The sequence below is a fragment of the Nicotiana attenuata genome, unplaced genomic scaffold (genome assembly GCF_001879085.1).
Source record: "Nicotiana attenuata strain UT unplaced genomic scaffold, NIATTr2, whole genome shotgun sequence".
NCBI lineage: Eukaryota > Viridiplantae > Streptophyta > Magnoliopsida > Solanales > Solanaceae > Nicotiana > Nicotiana attenuata.
Genome location: NW_017676619.1, coordinates 2,086 through 23,694, shown reverse-complemented (window position 1 = coordinate 23,694; position 21,609 = coordinate 2,086). Strand labels below are relative to the sequence as shown.

Sequence of the window (21,609 nt, the reverse complement as noted above, 5' to 3'; positions counted from 1 at the left end):
ACCAAACAACCAATTTCAAGTATACAACTGTTAATTGTACATTCAAGACAAGAATTGCTGAAATCTTCGACAGGTATGCTGATACAGATAGTAATGCAAATGTAGCCAAAGAAGAGGATGTGGTATGTGAGTACATAAGGGTCTACAGATTGCTAGCTAATGTACCTTGGCATACTGTTGACAATGTCTTGATACCAATCAACTTGAAGGACAAACTACACTGGATATTGGCAGTTGTCTCATTCAAGGAGAGATGTATCAAAGTGTATGACTCATACAGATCTGCAGGTCATGATGCCTATGTAGCTTCTGAGATAGATAAGCTTGCTAAGCTTGTACCTCTGTATCTATCAATCAGTGGCTTTTACAGAGATAAGCAAGGCATAGATTGGTCTCATGACTCAGCATACACTGACAAGTCACAAACTGATCCCTTTGATGTTGTTTTCATATCAAATCTGCCTCAACAAAAAATCTGGGATCATGTATGTATTCAATCCTCTTGCTTGTATCATTTATAAATCTAATAATATGAATTGTTTTTAATTGTTTCAATCTACATTTTCAGGGATTGTGGGTTGCATGTTGCGGCATACGCAGAGTTTCTGAGCACTCTTGGCGTGGTTCCACAAACAACATTTGATGCCAATTTACTCCGTCAAAGATATGGTGCTCTCCTCTGGGACTATGCTATACGAAAGTTAGACGTTGATGCCATAAGAGAGAACGAAGCACCCTCAAGGATTGTTAAGCAAATCAGGGAGTCAGATTCGTCGTTGAAGATAGTGTTAGAGTAGTTTTAGGTGAATGTAGTTTTGGAAGGTAGTTTTATGTGAATACTGTTTTTTGAATTTTGTTTTGGTAAAGATGGTGTTCAGTTAAGAAAAAACCATATTACTGTATCCACATTGTTCATATATGATCATTTCAAGTATTCAATCGATGTTTCAATGTTTTGTGCATCAGTATTCATACTTAATCAACATATTGTATTCGTATATATCCAACATGTTATATTCATATGTATTCAATAGGTGTATTCGTATGTATTCAGATTCAGTCATTTGGATTGTATATCCAAGTCAGAAACTGAAGATTACAAGTTGTATAAGTATGTATTCAACCTGTTGTATTTATATCTTTTAAACAGGTTATATTCATACTTATACAAATGTGTATGTAACTGTATTTATTTAGTTGGATTTGTGTATTCAAGTAAGTCACAATGTATAACACATTTGTATTTTTGTATGTATTCAATAGGGTATATTAGTATGTAATCAGATTCAGTCGTTTGGATGGTATGTCCAAGTCAGAAACTGAATAATACATTGGCTATAAATATGTATTCAGCAGGTTGTATAAGTATGTACTCAACCTGTTGATGTATTCAGATGTATTTGGTTGGATTTGTATATTCAAGTCAGACACAGTGTATAACAGATTGTGTAAGTATGTATTAAACAGGATGTATTTGAATGTATTCAACAGGTAGTTTTCAACAGAATTTAACAGGCTGTATTCATATGTATACAGATGTATTTGTTTGGTTTGTATATTCAGAAAGATTATACAATCTCAAATCCAAACACTTTTTGTATCTAGATTTATTTAGATGTATTCACAAAAAAAAAGGATGACTTATGTATTGCTAAATGACATATGAAATCTTTTTATAATACACTCATATTCACATTTTTATAACAGTTTTTTTCGTATGTAGTCAGACGTATTCGAATATAGAATATGAGTGTACCCTGATTTATGTATTAACACAATAATCTAATACACTAACTAACTATATCCAGAATCTATTCACGAAAAAATCCAAAATGTATTATTTCAAAATATCACCGGAATCTATGACACATCGTTGTAGCACTAATATAAGTCAGAATGTGAACTAAGTCCTACGTGGAGCATTTCTACACGTCGCTTATTATATCCTCCCTGTCCACATATGCTACATGAATGTTGATTTTTCTGCTGCAGCAATTCACTGAATGGCTTATCGCGCTTCTTCTTTGACCTTCCAGGAGGTCTTTTCCATTTGGGTGGTAATACAACTTCCTCTGAAATATGTGCTAGTATATTCCATTCATTTCGGTCCGGCAGCGGATACACAGGCACCTCGTATGTCATTACAACACAATTTGGTTTGTAATAGTCAGAGCAATAATCTTCTGGCATTAGAAACTTGCTCTTCAATACAGCCCAAGCGTGTGGTCACGGTAATTCGTCAACTTGGAACCTCCCACAAACGCATTTTCTCTCTAACAGGCACACGGTGTAATGCCTCCCTTCATCGTTCACTGTATGCAAGTATTCAGTCGATGGTACCACCTATATTTAAACATAGACCTATAAGTTTTGAACACATATAAATAGAAAATTCATTTATATACCAAAGAATAGACGTATTAAATATACAGCAGTATGAATTAAATCAAATATATATTGAATACAAACATATTTTTGTATATAGAATACAGAAATATGCAGTTGAATACAATAAAATTGTTTGAATACAGAAGAATACATCATTTACGTAGACTGGCAGAATATTAAAGATAATGACATCTTACCTTATGAATACATTGATATACATTAAATATCTGCTTATCAAATGCATATGGATAGAAACAAAAACATTAAATTCAACTAACGATACACTGAACATATGGACTGTATTCCAAATAGTATAAATTGTGTCAGAAAAAAGTAAACCTTATACAAGGGCTAAATATATGATACAATGACATATAAAAATAAAACTTACAGTCATGTGTGTAGATATTGCCACATTCAAAGTAAGCATCTCCTGGTATTTTTTTTTCCAAGCGTTGTGTATGTCTGTGTAGCTTCTTTCCGGTTGCTGCAATTCCAACGTCCAAACATCTTCCTAACTTCTTCGAGGAAGTCGTATATTGGCAATTCCCTTGCTAACACTAGTGCGGCATTGATTGACTCGGCAATATTTGATGTCATGGTCCATCCCCTGTTAACAGGTGCATACAACCTAACCCACTTTTCGTATCCAGCTAACTCCAAGTATTCTTTCACCCTAATATCTACCTTCTCCACCTTCTCCATTAGACTGTCAAATTGAGCCTGTTTATATGCTTTGCCATCGAGAAGTATATCTCGCTCAGTTTTGCATGGCTCTTTTTGAATTTCTTATATACGTTGTTCCATAGATGCCATATACAAGCAAAATGTGGTACATCTGGATACACTCTCGATACAGATTTGATGATACTCTCATTCCTATCTGAAATGATGCACATGTTTTCCCTCTCACCATATGCTTCCTTGAATTGCTCAAAGAACCACGACCAAGCAGCATCATTCTCTGAATCAATAACACCATATGCTAGTGGCAATATATGACCCGTAAAGACAATTGCAAACATATTTTTAAAATATGTATTTCAATCTTTAAAATGGAACTCATTTTATATGACATAGGTATTAATATTAAAGAATTTTATTATAATACACACACTCACCTGCACCATCCAACGTGCTGGCCGAGACGAATGTTCCGGTGTAATAAGATTTTAGGTGACTTCTATCCACAACCACAATGGGTCTACAATGATCGAACCCCTTTATAAAGGCATACAAAGATATATACACATACATGAACTCATTTTTTGGCGATTTTACCATTCTAATGTGTGAACCAGGATATGTCATATCCATTGTATATAAGTATCCTGGTAATTTTTTGTATGAATCAGCCGGTTCACCTCTCAAAAAATTCATTGCCTTTTCTTTAGCCCGCCACNCCAACATGTAGCTAATATCTACACCTAAGTCTGATTTCACATCATCAATTATATCCTTTGGGGTGTATTTCCTCTTATGATTAGTAAGCTTGGGCCTAATTATACCACCTATAAGGCTGCTACTTGCCTGGCGTTGCTCATACACCTTGTCATTCAACGGACATGTATGCTTATCATTGAACTCTCTCACTTTGAATAGTTGTGATTTGTTAATGCTAGAAGCCTTAACCTCCATTCACACTCTTCTGACATACATAATAATGCATAGCTGCAAAGAATTTATCATTATACATATGATCAGTATAACTGCTTACAAAAAAATACACTCATATACATTTGAATACATTATTACATCTATATATATGAATACACATACCACACAAATATATATAATGGTATACATTTAAATATGTCTGAATACGCCTATAGTTATATGCATACATTTAAATACAACTAATACATCTAAAAAAAAATAGTGAGAGCCACTGTAATAAGTATTTACCAGTAAAATACAGAAGAATACACGTATTTGAAATACATAAAAAATACAAAAGCACAACAGTGAAGGTCAAGTAAAAATTCCCAAATACACCTAAATACATCTATATACCATTTACAACTCCTACCATGAATACATTATACAAAAAGTAATGAATAATACAGAACACTTAAACCCGATAGCATTAGACCTATCAACCCGGAATTAAAACCTTTCAGATATAGCGTAATGCTCCATCACCTCTTTCAATGTAGGCTTATCCTTATATACTTGTCCAGCCATAACCTCCCTTTGATTAGTTTTTGAAATTATCAAATCCTTGTCCAGTTCAAATACCCCAATTGGTTCGCCTGAATTGACAACATCAAGAGCAAGTGTATCATCTGTATCAAAATTGTACCTTTGAACTGCTTCATCTATTTGCACAATGTCGCCTTGAATAAAACTACCTCCGGCTACAACTTCTTTGTCAATTGTTGTTATGCACAAAGGGTACATCCCGAATTCTCTGTTCTCTTTTTTAACTCTACATACACCTTGTAACCCATATCATTATGTATTTCCATTGGCGTGCAATTTCCTTCTACTTTGTATTGAATTTTAATGGACTTTGAGCTCAAATCTATGTCTAATTGCTTAGAAATTGACGCAACCAAATCATTATACGACGCATACTCCTTTATCAGTATTCCCTCAATCGAATAATCGACGTAGTTACTCTCAATGTTCCACTTGCCAGAATAACGCAATAACACTGTTAAACTTGCCATATGTAAAATCATATTATATCGTATTTCTGTATACAATTGTATCAATCTCGATTTTTCGTGTTTGAAAACAGAACTGGGTACGAACTGGAACAACAGAAAAAAGGAAGAATTGAAAATCCAGAGATTGCTATGTTTTTTGCTATTTTTCGGATTGAAAATCTTTCATGAAGCGTGAAATACAGATTATGGGTGATACAATTGTGTTAGTTGAGTTATATTAGGAGACTATTTGGTAAATTAATTTCCTTTCCTTTTTAAAAAAGTTGAAAGGTCCTCGCAACTTACGTTACTGTATTCACGAATACAGCTCGTGCAGTCGAATACAACAACTGATTAGCTGGACTTCCCTGATTCACGCCTATTTTTGCTACTGTATTCATGAATACAGTAGCTTAAATACATCAAATATATCTTATAACAACAGAAGACGTAGCTACAAGCAGTAATATAGCAAATGGTATCTATAGATAGCTAATAACCACTAAACAATATTCTAGTGCTTTATGAAAATTTCTCTTAAATAAATTCAATTGAACACATAATTTTACACGATTTCAAAAGTGCAATAAGTTCAGAAGTAACTAATGTTGAATTTTGAGCCCATACTTTTAGACAACATAAATACACAACATAGATAAGTAGCAGAGTAACCTTGTTATCACAATCCATAAGATTTAGTCCTTTATTGCTTCTATTCATAAAAAAATACAATTTCAATACTCGTAAAAATAAAGATTGGATCTATCTATGTTTTAACTAGACTATTTGATACCAGATTCTTATAATTCCTTCGTCCCAATTTATGTGAAGGTTTTCGGGCTTTGAGAGTCAAACAAATTATATTTTGACCGCAATTTTTTTATATATCTTTTAAACATTTTAAATTATTAATTATTGTGACTTATAGTATTTTCTATGTTATTTTTAAATATATAAAGTTTATTTTTCATATGTCTTTTAAATATTTTAAATTATTAATTATTGTGACTTATAGTATTTTCAAATATGTAAATTTTATTTATAAAAATTAAAATATTTTATGTTCAAATGTATGGCCAAAATTAAAAAGGTCAAATTTTGAAAATCGAAAAGTGTCACATAAATTAACTACAAGACCAATACACAGTTGTCAAAGGATTTCAATCAATTAATATTCTGGATAACAAAAAAAGTGAAGATTTAATAACAAAAGCAATTATTGGTTTGAATAAAGTAGTGATAAAGTGAAGTTGAAGGTTGAAAATACATTGCATGATTAGATGCTTTCCTATTGAATTTTTATTTCGAAAAAAGTTCGCATCGAAAGATGCTTTATTATCAAAGGTAGGACATATGCAAAGGTTTTGATAATGGCCACTCTCATGTGACTAGTTCTTAACAAAAAACACTAAAGCCGCCAATCAATTTCCAGCCGAGACAAGATGGACATGGTTATAATTGAAAGGTATCTTTACTCAAATAGACTATCGGATCCACTATTTACTTTTCTAACTTATATATATAAATTATACGTATATATTGTACAATTATTGATTATTTTTAAATTAAACAGTTAAGTCATCGACTATTTAGATTAATTCTTTTGATAGAAAAGGCCGAAAAGGACATCAATTTTTTCCTTTAAAAAGAAGGGGTTCCATTGGTTATCTATTATTCCATCCTAACCCACAAATGTTAGCTGATGTTTATCATATGCATGCATTATTTGGTTTTTGGCCCTTATCAAATGGAAATATCCCAAAAAAATAGTTTTCCAGTAGGGTAGTTTATCACCTCGATACTACTATAATTTTAAGTAAAAGTTTCGTGGGGTAGCCACTTTTTAAAGTGGTATTTACTTTTTATCCAACTTTTTCAGTGCTTAGCAATAATAGCCACTAGTCTATTAAAATTAATATGAAAAAACTGTGTTACCCTTTCTTCTATCTCTTTCATGTTAGGAAGAAGAACCACACGTAACCGCTGCGGCGTTGGCCGTAGATGGTGCCGATCACCATTGTTTTTGAAGAGCGTGGAGGAGCAGAACGGATAATGCTGTTTGATGGTGTGGTTGGGGTGGTGGGGTAAGAATCTTGATCTTCTTGTAATATTTTCTCTTGTTTTGGGTCGTCGAGATCATCACTTAAAGAGGTGCTGAGGCGTTTTTTTGGTGCAATGGTGAGTGGGGGTGGTGGTGCGGGGGAGGTGGGGGTGGTGGTGAAGCAGGGGAGGAGGAACCGACGGAGGGTGGAGGTTTTTGGCATGGCTAGTTTTTCTTCTTCTTTTGGATCAAGAATTGCAGAGAGAGGTTTTCAAGGAGAGAAATGAAGAAAATGAAGATGAAAAATAGTTCAAAAGTGAAGGATACTTGGTCCTGAACTTAGACTAACAAGCTCAAAAGTTAAGGACAATAGGTCCTGAACTTAGGTTAAGAAGCCCAAAAGTTAAGGACAATAGGTCCTAAACTTCGACTAACAAGCTCAAAAGTTAAGGACAATAGGTCCTGAACTTAGGCTAAGAAGCCCAAAAGTTAAGGACAATAGGTCCTGAACTTAGACTAACAAGCTCAAAAGTTAAGGACAATAAGTCCTGGACTTAGACTAACAAGCTCAAAAGTTAAGGACACTTGGTCCTGCACTTATAGTTACAAGTTCAAAAGTCAAGGACACTGGGTCCTGAACTTAGATTAACAAGCTCAAAAGTTAAGGATAATAGGTCCTGAACTTAGACTTGCAAGTTCAAAAGGTAAGGACAAGTAGTCCTTAACTTAGAGTTACAAACACAGAACTTAAGGACAGGTGGTCCTGAACTTCGAGTTCCAAGTTCAAAAGTTAAGGACATGTAGTCCTGAAGTCCTGAACTTAGAGTTGCAAGTTCAAAAGTTAAGGACATGTAGTCCTGAAGTCCTGAACTTAGAGTTGCAAGTTCAAAAGTTAAGGACATGTAGTCCTGAAGTCCTGAACTTAGAGTTGCAAGTTCAAAAGTTAAGGACATGTAGTCTTGAACTTAGAGTTGCAAGTTTAAAAGTTAAGGACACTTGGTCCTGAACTTTTATGAGCAGAAGGGTGTTTTCGTCCGGGAAGGTAAAGTTTATTAAAGCAGTAGCTAAAGATTAAAGACATTTTAAACAGTGGCTTAAAAGTAAATACATGTGTTATTAGTGGCTAACCGTGCACTTCCCCCTAATTTTAACTTACTATAATAGGGCCTCATTTGATTCTCCTTCTGAATTGGTTACCGGTCTGATTTCAGAAAATAATTAAACTTGTGTGACGATCCGGCCGGTCATCTCATGAGTTACCACTCTGTTTTCCCCATTTTTGCTTCTTATTGCTTTATTCGTCTGTGTTTTGAGGTATCAGGTTGGTTGGATTGAATACGGATTGGTTTTGGTGAAGTTTGAGACACTTAGTCTCTTTTAAGAAGGTTTAAGTTGGAAAAGTCAACCGGATGTTGACTTATGTGTTAGAGGGCTCGGATGTGAGTTTCGATGGTTCGGTTAGCTTCGGGAGGTGATTTATGACTTAGGAGTGTGATCGGACCGGGGTTTGGAGGTCCGGAGTAGATTTAGGCTTGAATTGGCGAAGTTGAAATTTTGGCGATTTCCGGTTGGTAGGCGAGATTTTGATATAGAGGTTGGAATGGAATTTCGAGAGTTGCAGTAGCTTCGTTCTATGATTTGGGATGTGTGTGCAAAATTTCACGTCATTCGGACGAGGTTTGGTTGGGTTTTTGATCAAAAACGTATTTCGGAAGATTTTAGAAACTTAGGCTTGAATTTGATGTGATTTGGTAGATTTGATGTTGTTTGAGGTGTTTTGACGTGGAAAAAGATTGAATAAGGTATTGGGTTATGTTTGTGCTTTTGGTTGAGGTCCCGGGGGCCTCGGGGTGATTTCGGGTGGTTATCGGAAGAGTTGAAGTGTAATTGCAGCTGCAGATTTTTCTTCTTCTGGTATTTCCGCACCTGCGAAAATAGGACCGCAGGTGCGATGCCTCAGGTGCGAGGTAACAAGTCGCAGATGCGAGAAGGGGGCTGGTGAGCGGTTTCCGCAGAAACGGTCGAGGTGGCCGCATCTGCGAAGCCGCAGATGCGGAATTTTGTCGCAGATGCGATTTAAGGGACTTAAGTGAATTTCCGCAGAAGCGGATGGATTGACCGCATATGCGGTACCGCAGAAGCGGGTTTTGGACCGCAGATACGGAAAGGCCTGGGCAGAATGTATATATTTCATACTTCGCGATTTTTGAAGGGTTTAACCATTTTTGAACTCGGAATTGGGAGCATTGGGCGATTTTGAGGAGAGAAATCAAAGAGACTTCGTTGAGGTAAGGATTTTGGACTTAAAACACATTTCTATGGTAGAATTTCATGAATTAAAGCTGTAATTAGGAGGATTTAAGGGCTAAAAATGGATGTTTAGGGCTTGAGTTTAAGAGGCTTTTAATGGGGGATTTGAGGGGTCATTTGGACTCCGATTTTGGTGTTCTTTATATGCATAGACTCGTGGGGAGATAAGGAACCCGTTGATGTAAAAATTTCTGAGTGTCGAGAAGTGGGCTCGGGGCTCGGGTTTTGCTAATTTTGGGATTTTTGGTATTTTTCGATTGTTTTCGCTTGGGCTTTGTTCCCTTAGCATATTGTGACGTATTCATTCTGATTTTGACTAGATTCGACGCGAGTGGAGGTCGATTCGAGAGGCAAAGGCGTCGTGGAGTAGTATTTTCACCGGTTTGAGGTAAGTAACCATTGTAAATCTGGAACTGAGGGTACAAACCCCGGTATTTGACCTGTTTTGATAAACATGGTGACGCACATGCTAGGTGACGGGCGTGTGGGCGTGCACCGGTAGGGATTGTGACTTGGTCCGTCCCGTAGCGACTACTAAGCCGCGTATTTGGTTTGGAAATATTATTTTACTCCTTATTTTGGATATTATACTGTATTATGGGCTGTATGCTATGTTTGGGGCCTTGTGCCGACCTGTAGAAACCCTTAGGGGCATTTTGACTGTGTTTCCTCAGTCTACTTGAACATATCCTCAGTCATGTTTTACCTATATAACTGTTCAAACCTGGTTTTATGACTCTATTTCCTAGTGTGAGGACTGTTTGGGCTGAGTTCCCCAATTTTTTATTGTGGTGTCGAGAGGCTGTGAGGTTGTGACTGAGAGAGAGGTTGAAAACCCAATTGTGAGGATAATTATATATATGTGAGTTATGGATCGGGTTGCACGCCGCAGCGATACTTATATGGATCGGGCTGCACGCCGCAGCGATATATGTATATATTGGATCGGGCTGCACGCCGCAGCGATATATGTATATATTGGATCGGGCTGCACGCCGCAGCGATATGACGCTTGGGCTGTAGCAGCCCCTCCGGAGTCTGCACACCCCCAGTGAGCGTAGTCGACTATAAATATATGGATCGGGCTGCACACCGCAGCGGTTACTATGATTTCTATTATTATGAGATAATACTGAGCCGAGTGCTGATAGTGAGTATTGTGTGACGAGAGTTGAGTCACGAGCGACTGAGAGGCTGCCCGAGGGGCTATATTCCGAGTGATTTCTTGCCCGAGGGGCCCTGTTATGATGTTTTCACTGCTTTCGCTCTCCTTTGAATAAGCCTCTGTTGAAATTATTGCTAAGTATCTGATTTCAAATGTTTAAAATGGAAAAGCTGATTCTTTGCCGAAAACTGGTTTCTAACTGTAAAGTTGATCTGTTATCCCGTGATTTCTCAGTTACATGCTTTTTGAACTGCTCGTCAGTGCTTTCGGTACTTATTTACTTTAGTTACTTACTGAGTTGGAGTACTCACTTTACTCCCTGCACCCCTTGTGTGCAGATCCAGGTGCCCGAGCGGCCGAGTGAGAGCTTTTCAGTTATTCAGCATTTGCCGGGGATTTCGAGGTAGCTGCATGGCGTCCGCAGCCCTGATTTCTCCCTTCTATCTTGTTATCTTTTCCGCATTTCCTAGACTATTGATGTAGTAGGGGTTCAGACTTGTATTAGAGGCTCTAGACTCGTGACACCAGATTAGTGTGGGCTGTGTAGTTTCCATGTCTTGATGATTTCCGCATATCTTCCTTGTTGTTCTAAACACTTGTTATGATACTTGGTAATTAAACCGTGTTAGCAAATGACTTATTAAATCAATATGGGTTGTGGTTTGATAGTTGGTCTGGCTTGCCTAGTAATGGGATAGGCGCCATCACGACCGGTATTTGGGGTCGTGACAACTTGTTTGGATTTACTTTTGATATTTAAACTTTTGTTACAAGGTTCTAAAAAAGCATTACCACTGCCCTAAAAATTGTACATGCGTTCATGTTAAAAACAAAGAAATATCAACTAAATATCTTTATTCTCTTAATATTCTCTCCAAGATTTTTACATGATCTTTTGAGCCTGTCCCTCGCAAGGAGCGAGAGGAGAGAGAGGCCACGAGGCCTCGAGGATCTGGTAGCTACAGTGGTGGTCCTTCGAGGGGCCAGTTCCAGCACGGCAGAGGCCGACAGTTCCATCATGGTCAGTCTGATCGCTCGGGTTATCATGGAGCGTCATCAGGTCATGGATCCCACAGTTCACACCAGGGCCATTCATCACCTAGTGCCCTTCCAGCTCAGAGCTTATCCCGTGCTCCATCTGTTCAGGTCTCTTCTATGCCGAGTTCATCTGCTGGTCACTCCGGTGCGAGGGGTTCCCTTCAGTCCCCATCTCCAGCACCGGGGAGTTGCTATGAGTGCGGGGAGTTTGGACAAATGAGGAGGCAGTGTCCCCGCCGTGTTGCTAGTTCATCTCAGCAGAGGGGCCAGCCATCAGTTTCAGCTCCAGTTGCTCCACCACCACCCGCCCAGCCAGCTAGGGGTGGGGATCAGTCAGCCAGGGATCTCCTCAGAGGGGGAGGTCGATCAGGGGGCGGTCAGGCCCGTTTTTATGCTATGCCAGGCAGATCCGATGCCATTGCCTCCGATGCTGTCATATCAGGTATTATTTCATTCTGCCACAGAGATGCCTTTGTATTATTTGATCCCGGTTCCACCTATTCTTATGTGTCATCATACTTTGCTCGCTATTTGGGTACTCCTCGTGAGTTTCTTGCTTTACCTGTTCATGTATCTACCCCGGTGGGCGACACTGTTGTTGTAGACCGTGTGTACCGGTCGTGTGTAGTGATTATTGGGGGTCTGGAGACTCGAGTTGATCTTTTATTACTGAGTATGGTGGATTTCGATGTCATCTTGGGCATGGATTGGTTATCTCCGTGTCGTGCTATTCTGGACTGTCATGCTAAGATAGTCACTTTGGCTATGCCGGGTGTGCCACGGATTGAGTGGCGAGGTGTGACTGATTATGTTCCTAGCAGAGTGATCTCTTTCTTGAAAGCCCAGCGTATGGTTGGGAAGGGTTGTCTTTCGTATCTTGCCTTTGTGAGGGATGTTGGAGCTGAGACTCTCGGTATTGATTCTGACCCAGTTGTGGGGGATTTCCTTGATTTATTTCCTGCAGACCTGCCAGGCATGCCACCGGATAGGGATATTGATTTTGGTATTGACCTGGTGCCGGGCACTCAGCCCATTTCCATTCTGCCGTATCGTATGGCACCAGCGGAGCTGAAGGAGTTAAAGGAGCAGCTTCAGGAACTCCTAGATAAGGGGTTCATTTGGCCTAGTGTGTCACCTTGGGGTGCGCTGGTTCTGTTTGTGAAGAAGAAGGATGGCACTATGAGAATATGCATCGATTATAGGCAATTGAACAAAGTAACAGTTAAGAACAAGTATCCTTTGCCTCGCATTGATGATTTTTCGACCAGCTTCAGGGAGCAAGGGTATTCTCCAAGATTGATCTCCGTTCGGGTTATCACCAGTTGAAGATCAGGGATTCAGATATTCTTAAGACAGCCTTCAGGACCAGATATGGTCACTATGAGTTCATGGTTATGTCTTTTGGGCTGACAAATGCCCCAGCAGCGTTCATGCATCTGATGAACAGCGTGTTCCGGCCTTATCTTGACTCGTTTGTCATAGTTTTTGTTGATGATATTCTGGTATATTCGCGTAGTCAGGAGGAGCACACGGAGCATTTGAGGGTTGTGTTGCAGAGATTGAGGGAGGAGAAGCTTTATGCAAAGTTCTCCAAGTGTGAATTTTGGCTCAGTTCAGTGGCATTCTTGGGGCACGTGGTGTTCAGTGAGGATATTCAGGTCGACCCAAAGAAGATAGAGGCGGTGCAGAGTTGGCTCAGACCGTCCTCAGCCACAGAGATTCGTAGCTTTCTTGGTTTCGCAGGCTATTATCGTCGGTTTGTTCGGGGATTCTCATTTATCGCATAGCCCTTGACCAAGTTGACTCAGAAGGGTGTTTCATTTGTATGGTCGGACGAGTGTGAGGAGAGCTTTCAGAAGCTCAAGACAGCTTTGACCACAGCTCCAGTGTTGGTTTTGCCATCAACTTCAGGTTCATATACCGTGTATTGTGATGCTTCGAGAGTAGGGATTGGTTGTGTGTTGATGCAGAAGGGTAGAGTTATTGCTTATGCTTCTCGTCAGTTGAAGCCCCATGAGAAAAACTACCCCGTTCATGATTTAGAGTTGGCTGCCATAGTTCACGCATTGAAGATTTGGAGGCATTACTTGTATGGCGTATCTTGTGAGGTATTCACTGATCATTGCAGTCTTCATCATTTGTTCAAGCAAAAGGATCTTAATTTGAGACAGCGGAGATGGTTGGAGTTACTTAAGGGATTANGTCTGTTCAGCGAGAGTTAGGTACTCAGGTGCAGTTGAGCACAGCTTTTCACCCTCAGACGGACGGGCAGTCCGAGCGCACCATTCAGATATTGGAGGATATGCTACGCGCTTGTGTTATTGATTTCGGAGGGTCATAGGATCAGTTTCTACCGCTTGCAGAGTTTGCTTATAACAACAGCTACCAATCGAGTATCCAGATGGCTCCATATGAGGCTTTGTACGGGAGGCGGTGTAGATCTCCAGTTGGTTGGTTTGAGCCCGGTGAGGCTAGGCTATTGGGGATAGATTTGGTTCAGGATGCCTTAGATAAAGTGAAGGTAATTCAGGAGAGACTTCGTACAACGCAGTCGAGGCAAAAGAGTTATGCTGACAGGAAGGTTAGAGATGTGTCCTTCATGGTCGGTGAGAAGGTTCTGTTGAAGGTCTCGCCTACAAAAGGTGTTATGAGATTTGGAAAGAAGGGGAAGTTGAGTCCGCGGTTCATTGGGCCTTTTGAGGTACTTCGGAGGATTGGAGAGGTGGCTTATGAGCTTGCTTTGCCACCCAGCTTGTCGAGTGTGCACCCAGTGTTCCATGTTTCTATGCTCCGGAAGTACATTGGAGATCCGTCTCATGTTCTGGATTTCAGCACGGTACAGTTGGAGGGTGATTTGACTTATGAGGTGGAGCCAGCAGCTATTCTGGAGCGTCAGGTTCGGAAGTTGAGATCAAAAGATGTAGCTTCGATGAAGGTGCAGTGGAGAGGTTGGCCCGTGGAGGAGGCTACCTGGGAGACCGAGCGGGAGATGCGGAGCAGATATCCTCACCTGTTTGAGGCTTCAGGTATGTTTCTTGACTCGTTCGAGGACGAACGTTTATTTAAGTTGGGGAGGATGTGACGACCCGGCCGGTCGTCTCATGAGTTACCGCTCCGTTTCCCCCATTTCTGCTTCTCATTGCTTTGTTCATCTGTGTTTTGAGGTATCGGGTTGGTTGGACTGAATCCGGATTGGTTTTGGTGAAGTTTGAGACACTTAGTCTCTTTTAAGAAGGTTTAAGTTGGAAAAGTCAACCGGATGTTGACTTATGTGTTAGAGGGCTCGGATGTGAGTTTCGATGGTTCGGTTAGCTTCGGGAGGTGATTTATGACTTAGGAGTATGATCAGAACGGGTTTTGGAGGTCCGGAGTAGATTTAGGCTTGAATTGGCGAAGTTGATATTTTGGCGATTTCCGGTTGGTAGGCGAGATTTTGATAGAGAGGTTGGAATGGAATTTCGAGAGTTGCAGTAGCTTCGTTATGTGATTTGGGATGTGTGTGCAAAATTTCAAGTCATTCGGACGAGGTTTGGTTGGGTTTTTGATCAAAAACGTATTTCGGAAGATTTTAGAAACTTAGGATTGAATTCGATGTGATTTGGTAGATTTGATGTTGTTTGAGGTGTTTTGACGATTGGAACAAGTTTGAATAAGGTATTGGGTTATGTTTGTGCTTTTGGTTGAGGTCCCGGGGGCCTCGGGGTGATTTCGGGTGGTTATCGGAAGAGTTGAAGTGTAATTGCAGCTGCAAATTTTTCTTCTTCTGGTATTTCCGCACCTGCGGAAATGGGACCGCAGGTGCGAGGTAACAAGCCGCAGATGCGAGAAGGGGACTGGCGAGCGGTTTCCGCAGAAGCGGTCGAGGTGGCCGCATCTGCGAAGTCGCAGATGCGAAATTTTATCGCAGATGCGATTCAAGGGACTTAAGTGAATTTTCGCAGAAGCGGATGGATTGACTGCATATCCGGTACCGCAGAAGCGGGTTTTGGACTGCAGATGCGGAAAGGCTTGGGCAGAATGTATATATTTAGTACTTCGCGATTTTTGAAGGGTTTAACCATTTTTGAACTCGGAATTGGGAGCTTTAGGCGATTTTGAGGAGAGAAATCAAAGAGACTTCGTTGAGGTAAGGATTTTGGACTTAAAACATATTTCTATGGTAGAATTTCATGAATTGAAGCTATATTTAGGAGGATTTAAGGGCTAAAAATAGAGGTTTTGGGCTTGAGTTTAAGAGGCTTTTAATGGGTCATTTGGACTCCGATTTTGGTGTTCTTTATATGCATAGACTTGTGGGGAGATAAGGAACCCGTTGATGTAAAAAATTTTGAGTTTCGAGAAGTGGGCCCGGGGCTCGGGTTTTGCTAATTTTGGGATTTTTGGTATTTTTCGATTGTTTTCGCTTGGGCTTTGTTCCCTTAGCATATTGTGACGTGTTCGTTCTGATTTTGACTAGATTCGACGCGAGTGAAGGCCGATTTGAGAGGCAAAGGCGTTGCGGAGTAGTATTTTCACTGGTTTGAGGTAAGTAACCATTGTAAATCTGAAATTGAGGGTACAAACCCTGGTATTTGACCTGTTTTGATAAACACGGTGACGCACATGCTAGGTGATGGGCATGTGTGCATGCACCGGTAGGGATTGTGACTTGGTCCATCCCGTAGCGACTACTAAGTCGCGTATTTGGTTTGAAAATATTATTTTACTCCTTATTTTGGATATTATACTGTATTATGGGCTGTATGCCATGTTTGGGGCCTTGTGCCGACCTGTAGAAACCCTTAGGGGCATTTTGACTGTGTTTCCTCACTCTACTTGCTAAAAACATATCCTCAGTCATGTTTTACCTATATAATTGTTCAAACCTGGTTTTATGACTCTATTTCCTAGTGTGAGGACTGTTTGGGCTGAGTTCCCCAATTTTCTATTGTGGTGCCGTGGTGCTGTAAGGTTGTGACTGAGAGAGAGGTTGAAAAACCCAATTGTGAGGATAATTATATATATGTGAGTTATGGATCAGGCTGCACGCCGCAGTGATACTTATATAGATCGGGCTGCACGCCGCAGCGATATATGTATACATTGGATCGGGCTGCACGCCGCAGCGATATGACGCTTGGGCTGTAGGAGCCCCTCCGGAGTCTGCACACCCCAGTGGGCGTAGTCGACTATAAATATATGGATCGGGCTGCACGCCGCAGCGGTTACTATTATTTCTATTATTATGAGATAATACTGAGCCGAGTGCTATAGTGAGTATTGTGTGACGAGTTGAGTCACGAGCGACTGAGAGGCTGCCCGAGGGGCTATATTCTGAGTGATTTCTTGCCCGAGAGGCCCTGTTATTATGTTTTTACTGCTTTCGCTCTCCTTTGAATAAGCCTCTGTTGAAATTATTGCTAAGTATCTGTTTTCAAATGTTTAAACTGGAAAAGCTGATTCTTTGCCAAAAACCGGTTTCTAACTGTAAGTTGATCTGTTATCCTGTGATTTCTCAGTTGCATGCTTTTTGAACTGCTCGTCACTGCTTTCAGTACTTATTTACTTTAGTTACTTACTGAGTTGGAGTACTCACTTTACTCCCTGCACCCCTTGTGTGCAGATCCAGGTGCCCGAGCGGCCGAGTGAGAGCCTTTCAGTTATTCAGCATTTGCCGGGGATTTCGAGGTAGCTGCATGGCGTCCGCAGCCCTGATTTCTCCCTTCTATCTTGTTATCTTTTCCGCATTTCCTAGACTATTGATGCAGTAGGGGTTCAGACTTGTATTAGAGGCTCTAGACTCGTGACACCAGATCAGTGTGGGCTGTGTAGTTTCCATGTCTTGATGATTTCTGCATATATTTCTTGTTGTTCTAAACACTTGTTATGATACTTGGTAATTAAACCGTGTTAGCAAATGACTTATTAAATGAATATGGGTTGTGGTTTGATAGTTGGTCTGGCTTGCCTAGTAATGGAATATGCGCCATCACGACCGGTATTTGGGGTCGTGATAACTTGTTTGGATTTACTTTTGATATTTAAACTTTTGTTACAAGGTTCTAAAAAAGCATTGCCACTGCCCTAAAAATTGTACATGCGTTCATGTTAAAAACAGAGAAATATCAACTAAATGTTATGAATATGTTAGAGTGGATGTCCATTGAATACTCCTAGATATCCCTATTCCATGAACCATTTGAGTTCATGTACTTAGTTAATTCATCACTTAATATTTGTAACCTTTAGGTGTATTCTTGTAACCTTGCACGTATCTTATATCCTATAAACAGGGTATTCTTTATCCTATGAAGAACACACAAGAAACACACTTGAATAAGATAACTTCTACATTCTCCTCCTATACATCTTGTCTCTATTACTATATTGTTCTATTTTGCTCTCATTTCTTAACACGTTATCAGCACGATTATTCTAACCAATTGAAATATTTTCTTCAATCGGGTATTATCTTCTTCCTAAAGAGTTAGTCAATTTTCTTACAATTCAAGTACACATCCATTTGCTTCTAACCGTATTTGAATTTTATAAATCGCTACATGCATGACTTTGCTTTGGATATACATGACTTGGTATAAAAAAGAAAAACAGTAAGCTTTAATTTAGATTGTCATGCCAGCTTGTTCTAAGTTTAACCTTATCAAATAGGAAAATATTCTATCATTACTTTGACATTATATTGAAAGAACCTTATGAAATATTAGGAGGAATTTTATTAATTGTTAGGTATAATATTTGATTTAAATTTTTTTTTCTTTGAAACTAGTAATCTTGATGTGCGTGAAATTCTTTAATGAAATAATAATGAAAATATCCTGCTTTGCTTAATTCCAAAAGGTATTAGTTGTTGAATATTTGATATTTATGTTTACGTTTTTGGACGATGGCAAATATTAGGTATATGTAGCAAATCGAACGGGACAACTAGTTATAGTACATATGAATCAGTGTGTTGAAAGTAATTGGTGAATTTGCATGGAATGACTATAATATCTCTTTGTGATTTGAATAATTCACTACTGTTAATATGCCTTTCATGACATGTGTATATTTATATCTAGAATATTTAAGGCATACTACTTGTTACATTTTTTTTATCATGTAGATTAATTCTACTATTTAGTAAGATAGTTTTATACTATATTAAATTTATAAAAACTTGAATTTGTGGCGATCTATAATTATGTTTCATTCTCTAAAGAGAATGAGATAATTTGTGATAAATATTATATGAGCGTAAGACAGTGGGTTCAAGTCCCACTGCACCATGAGGGTAAGACACCGGGTTCATATCCTGGTGCACCATGATAATAAGATGTTGGGTTCAAGTCCCATCATATTATGGCATAACACGTCTCACATAGGTAAGACATTGAGTTCAAGTCCCAATGGCCCATATTGATGATATAATAATGGCAGTGTAAAAATGACACACTACCGCATCAGCTCCATTCCCAGAAGCGAATGTGATAGCGATAAATCAAAAGTCTAAAAGAAGACAAAATAATTATCATGGCCGTATAAATATATGTGGGCATGGCAAGGGACAAAATAATAATCACCATACTGGTGGCCGTTATAAATAAGAGAACAATAAGGGTTCTCAGAATAATCCTTCAAAAGGCAAAGGTATTAGTCTACCGATATGGTATGAAAAATTATTGGGCATGAATTTGACGTACGCCTGAATATTTTGTCAAACTTTATCAAGCCTCTATCAAAGGGAAACAAAACAAAGTTAAGGCTCACTTGACCTTTCAAAATGATGTTGAGGCGGGCCCTATGAATAATCATGATAAAGTTAAAGCAAACATTGCCGATAAAGATTATATTTTTGAAGGCCTTGCGGATACTCATTTAGAAGTTGGAGAATTCTTTGAGCATCATAACTGAAGACTTATTACTGGGAAAAATTAAAAGAATAATTTTTATGAAGTTCAAATTTTTGAAAAAAAAAAACATTTTATGTTGGCTGTATTTAATTTCCTAAGTATAGTTTCTTTTGTTCTTAAAATTTTCAATATTACTTATGATGTATTTTTTTTTCTTTTTGAAGAATATGAAAACTTCCCAGTCTTCAGTTGACCGAATGAATAATAAAGAAGAAATATGTCTTCTGGATAGTGCTACGACGCATACCATATTAAAAGATAAGAGATATTTCTCTTATTTAATTATGAAAGAAGCCAATATAATTACAATATCTGGTAGTACAAAATTAATTGAGGGCTCTGGAAGAGCTACTATATTACTACCAGGAGGAACTATATTGGCTGTTAATGATGCATTATATTGTAGTAGGTCTCAAAGAAACTTGTTGAGTTTCAAAGATATTCGCCAAAATGGCTATCATATTGAGACTACCAATGAAGGAAAGGTTGAATACCTTTATATTACTACAATAAAAGCGGAAAAGAAGTATGTGCTTGAAAAGCTTCCCGCATTTTCCTCCGGATTATACTACACTAATATTAGTGTAGTTGAATCACATGCCATAGTAAACAAGAAGTTTACTAATGATTTTATTATTTGGCATGACCGGTTGGGCCATCCCAGTTATAATATGATGCGCAAAATAATTGAGAATTGACATGGTCATTCACTGAAGAACCAGAAGATTCTTCAAACTAAAGAATTCTCTTGTGCTGCATGTTCTCAAGGAAAACTGATTATTAGACCATCAGTAATTAAAGTTGGAGTTGAATCTCCTGCATTTTTGGAACGTATACAAGGTGATATATGTGGGCCTATACACCCTCCATGTGGGCCATTCAGATATTATATGGTTTTGATAGATGCATCTACAAGATGGTCACATGTGTGCTTGTTATCAACCCGCAATTTGGCCTTTGCGAGGTTACTAGCTCAATTAATAAGATTAAGAGCACAGTTTCCAGATTATGCAATTAAGACACTTCGTCTTGATAATGCTGGTGAATTTACGTCCCAGGCCTTTAATGATTATTGCATATCAACTGGGATAACAATTGAGCATCCAGTTGCTCATGTTCATACTCAAAATGGTCAAGCAGAATCACTGATCAAACGCCTCCAATTAATTGCTAGACCAATGCTTATGAGAACAAAACTTCCCATTTCAGCATGGGGCCATGCTATTTTGCATGCAGCAGCTCTTGTGCGGATTATACCTATAAGTTATCATAAAGTCTTCCCAACACAATTGGCTTTTGGTCAGGAGCCAAATATTTCCCATCTTAGAATATTTGGATGTGCAGTATATGTTCTAATTTCTCCACCACAACGCACAAAGATGGGACCCCAAAGAAGATTGGGGATACATGTTGGGTATGAATCTCCTTCTATTATAAAATATTTGGAACCTATGACTGGAGATTTATTTACGGCAAGATTTGCTGATTGCCATTTTGATAAATCAGTATACCCAATATTAGGGGGAGAAAAGAAGCAATTGCAAAAAGAGATAGATTGGAATGCATTATCACTATCTCATTTAGATCCTCGAACAAAGCATTGTGAACATGAGGTCCAAAAGATAATTTATTTGCAAAATATTGCAAATCAACTGCCAGATGCATTCACTAACCTACCAAGGGTGACTAAATCACATATTCCAGCTGCTAATGCTCCTATTCGGATTGATGTCCCGGTTGGAAGACCAATTGGTTCCAAAGATAAAAATCCTCGAAAGCGAAAAGGAGCAAATGATCTAGGAGATTATAATATGGAGGCAATTGCTCAAAAAGAGCCTTGTGACATAACAAATGATACGACCTCAGAGGAGGCCCAGGTACCTGAAAATAATAAGAATGAAGAGATCTCAATAAGTTATGTCTCTACGGCAAAAAAGTGGAACCGAAATAATATTATTGTCGACAACATTTTTGCTTATAATGTTGCTGTTGAAATAATGCAACAAGATGATGATCTTGAACCAAGATCTGTCGATGAATGTAGACAAAGAAATGATTGACCAAAATGGAAAGACGCTATCCAGGCAGAATTAGCGTCACTTGAAAAACGTAAAGTATTCGGGC

General features: G+C 38.9%; 1 protein-coding gene across 1 annotated transcript; it reads right to left on the bottom strand.

The window, feature by feature from the left end:
• Positions 1-2,805: 2,805 nt before the first annotated feature.
• Positions 2,806-4,026, bottom strand: LOC109221132. The gene is made up of 3 exons (XM_019385598.1): positions 3,510-4,026; positions 3,225-3,373; positions 2,806-3,111 (listed from the first exon to the last, which is right to left on the bottom strand). The coding sequence occupies exons 1-3, from the start codon at positions 4,024-4,026 to the stop codon at positions 2,806-2,808; spliced, it is 972 nt and encodes a 323-aa protein (XP_019241143.1).
• Between the last annotated feature and the right edge of the window lie 17,583 nt (positions 4,027-21,609).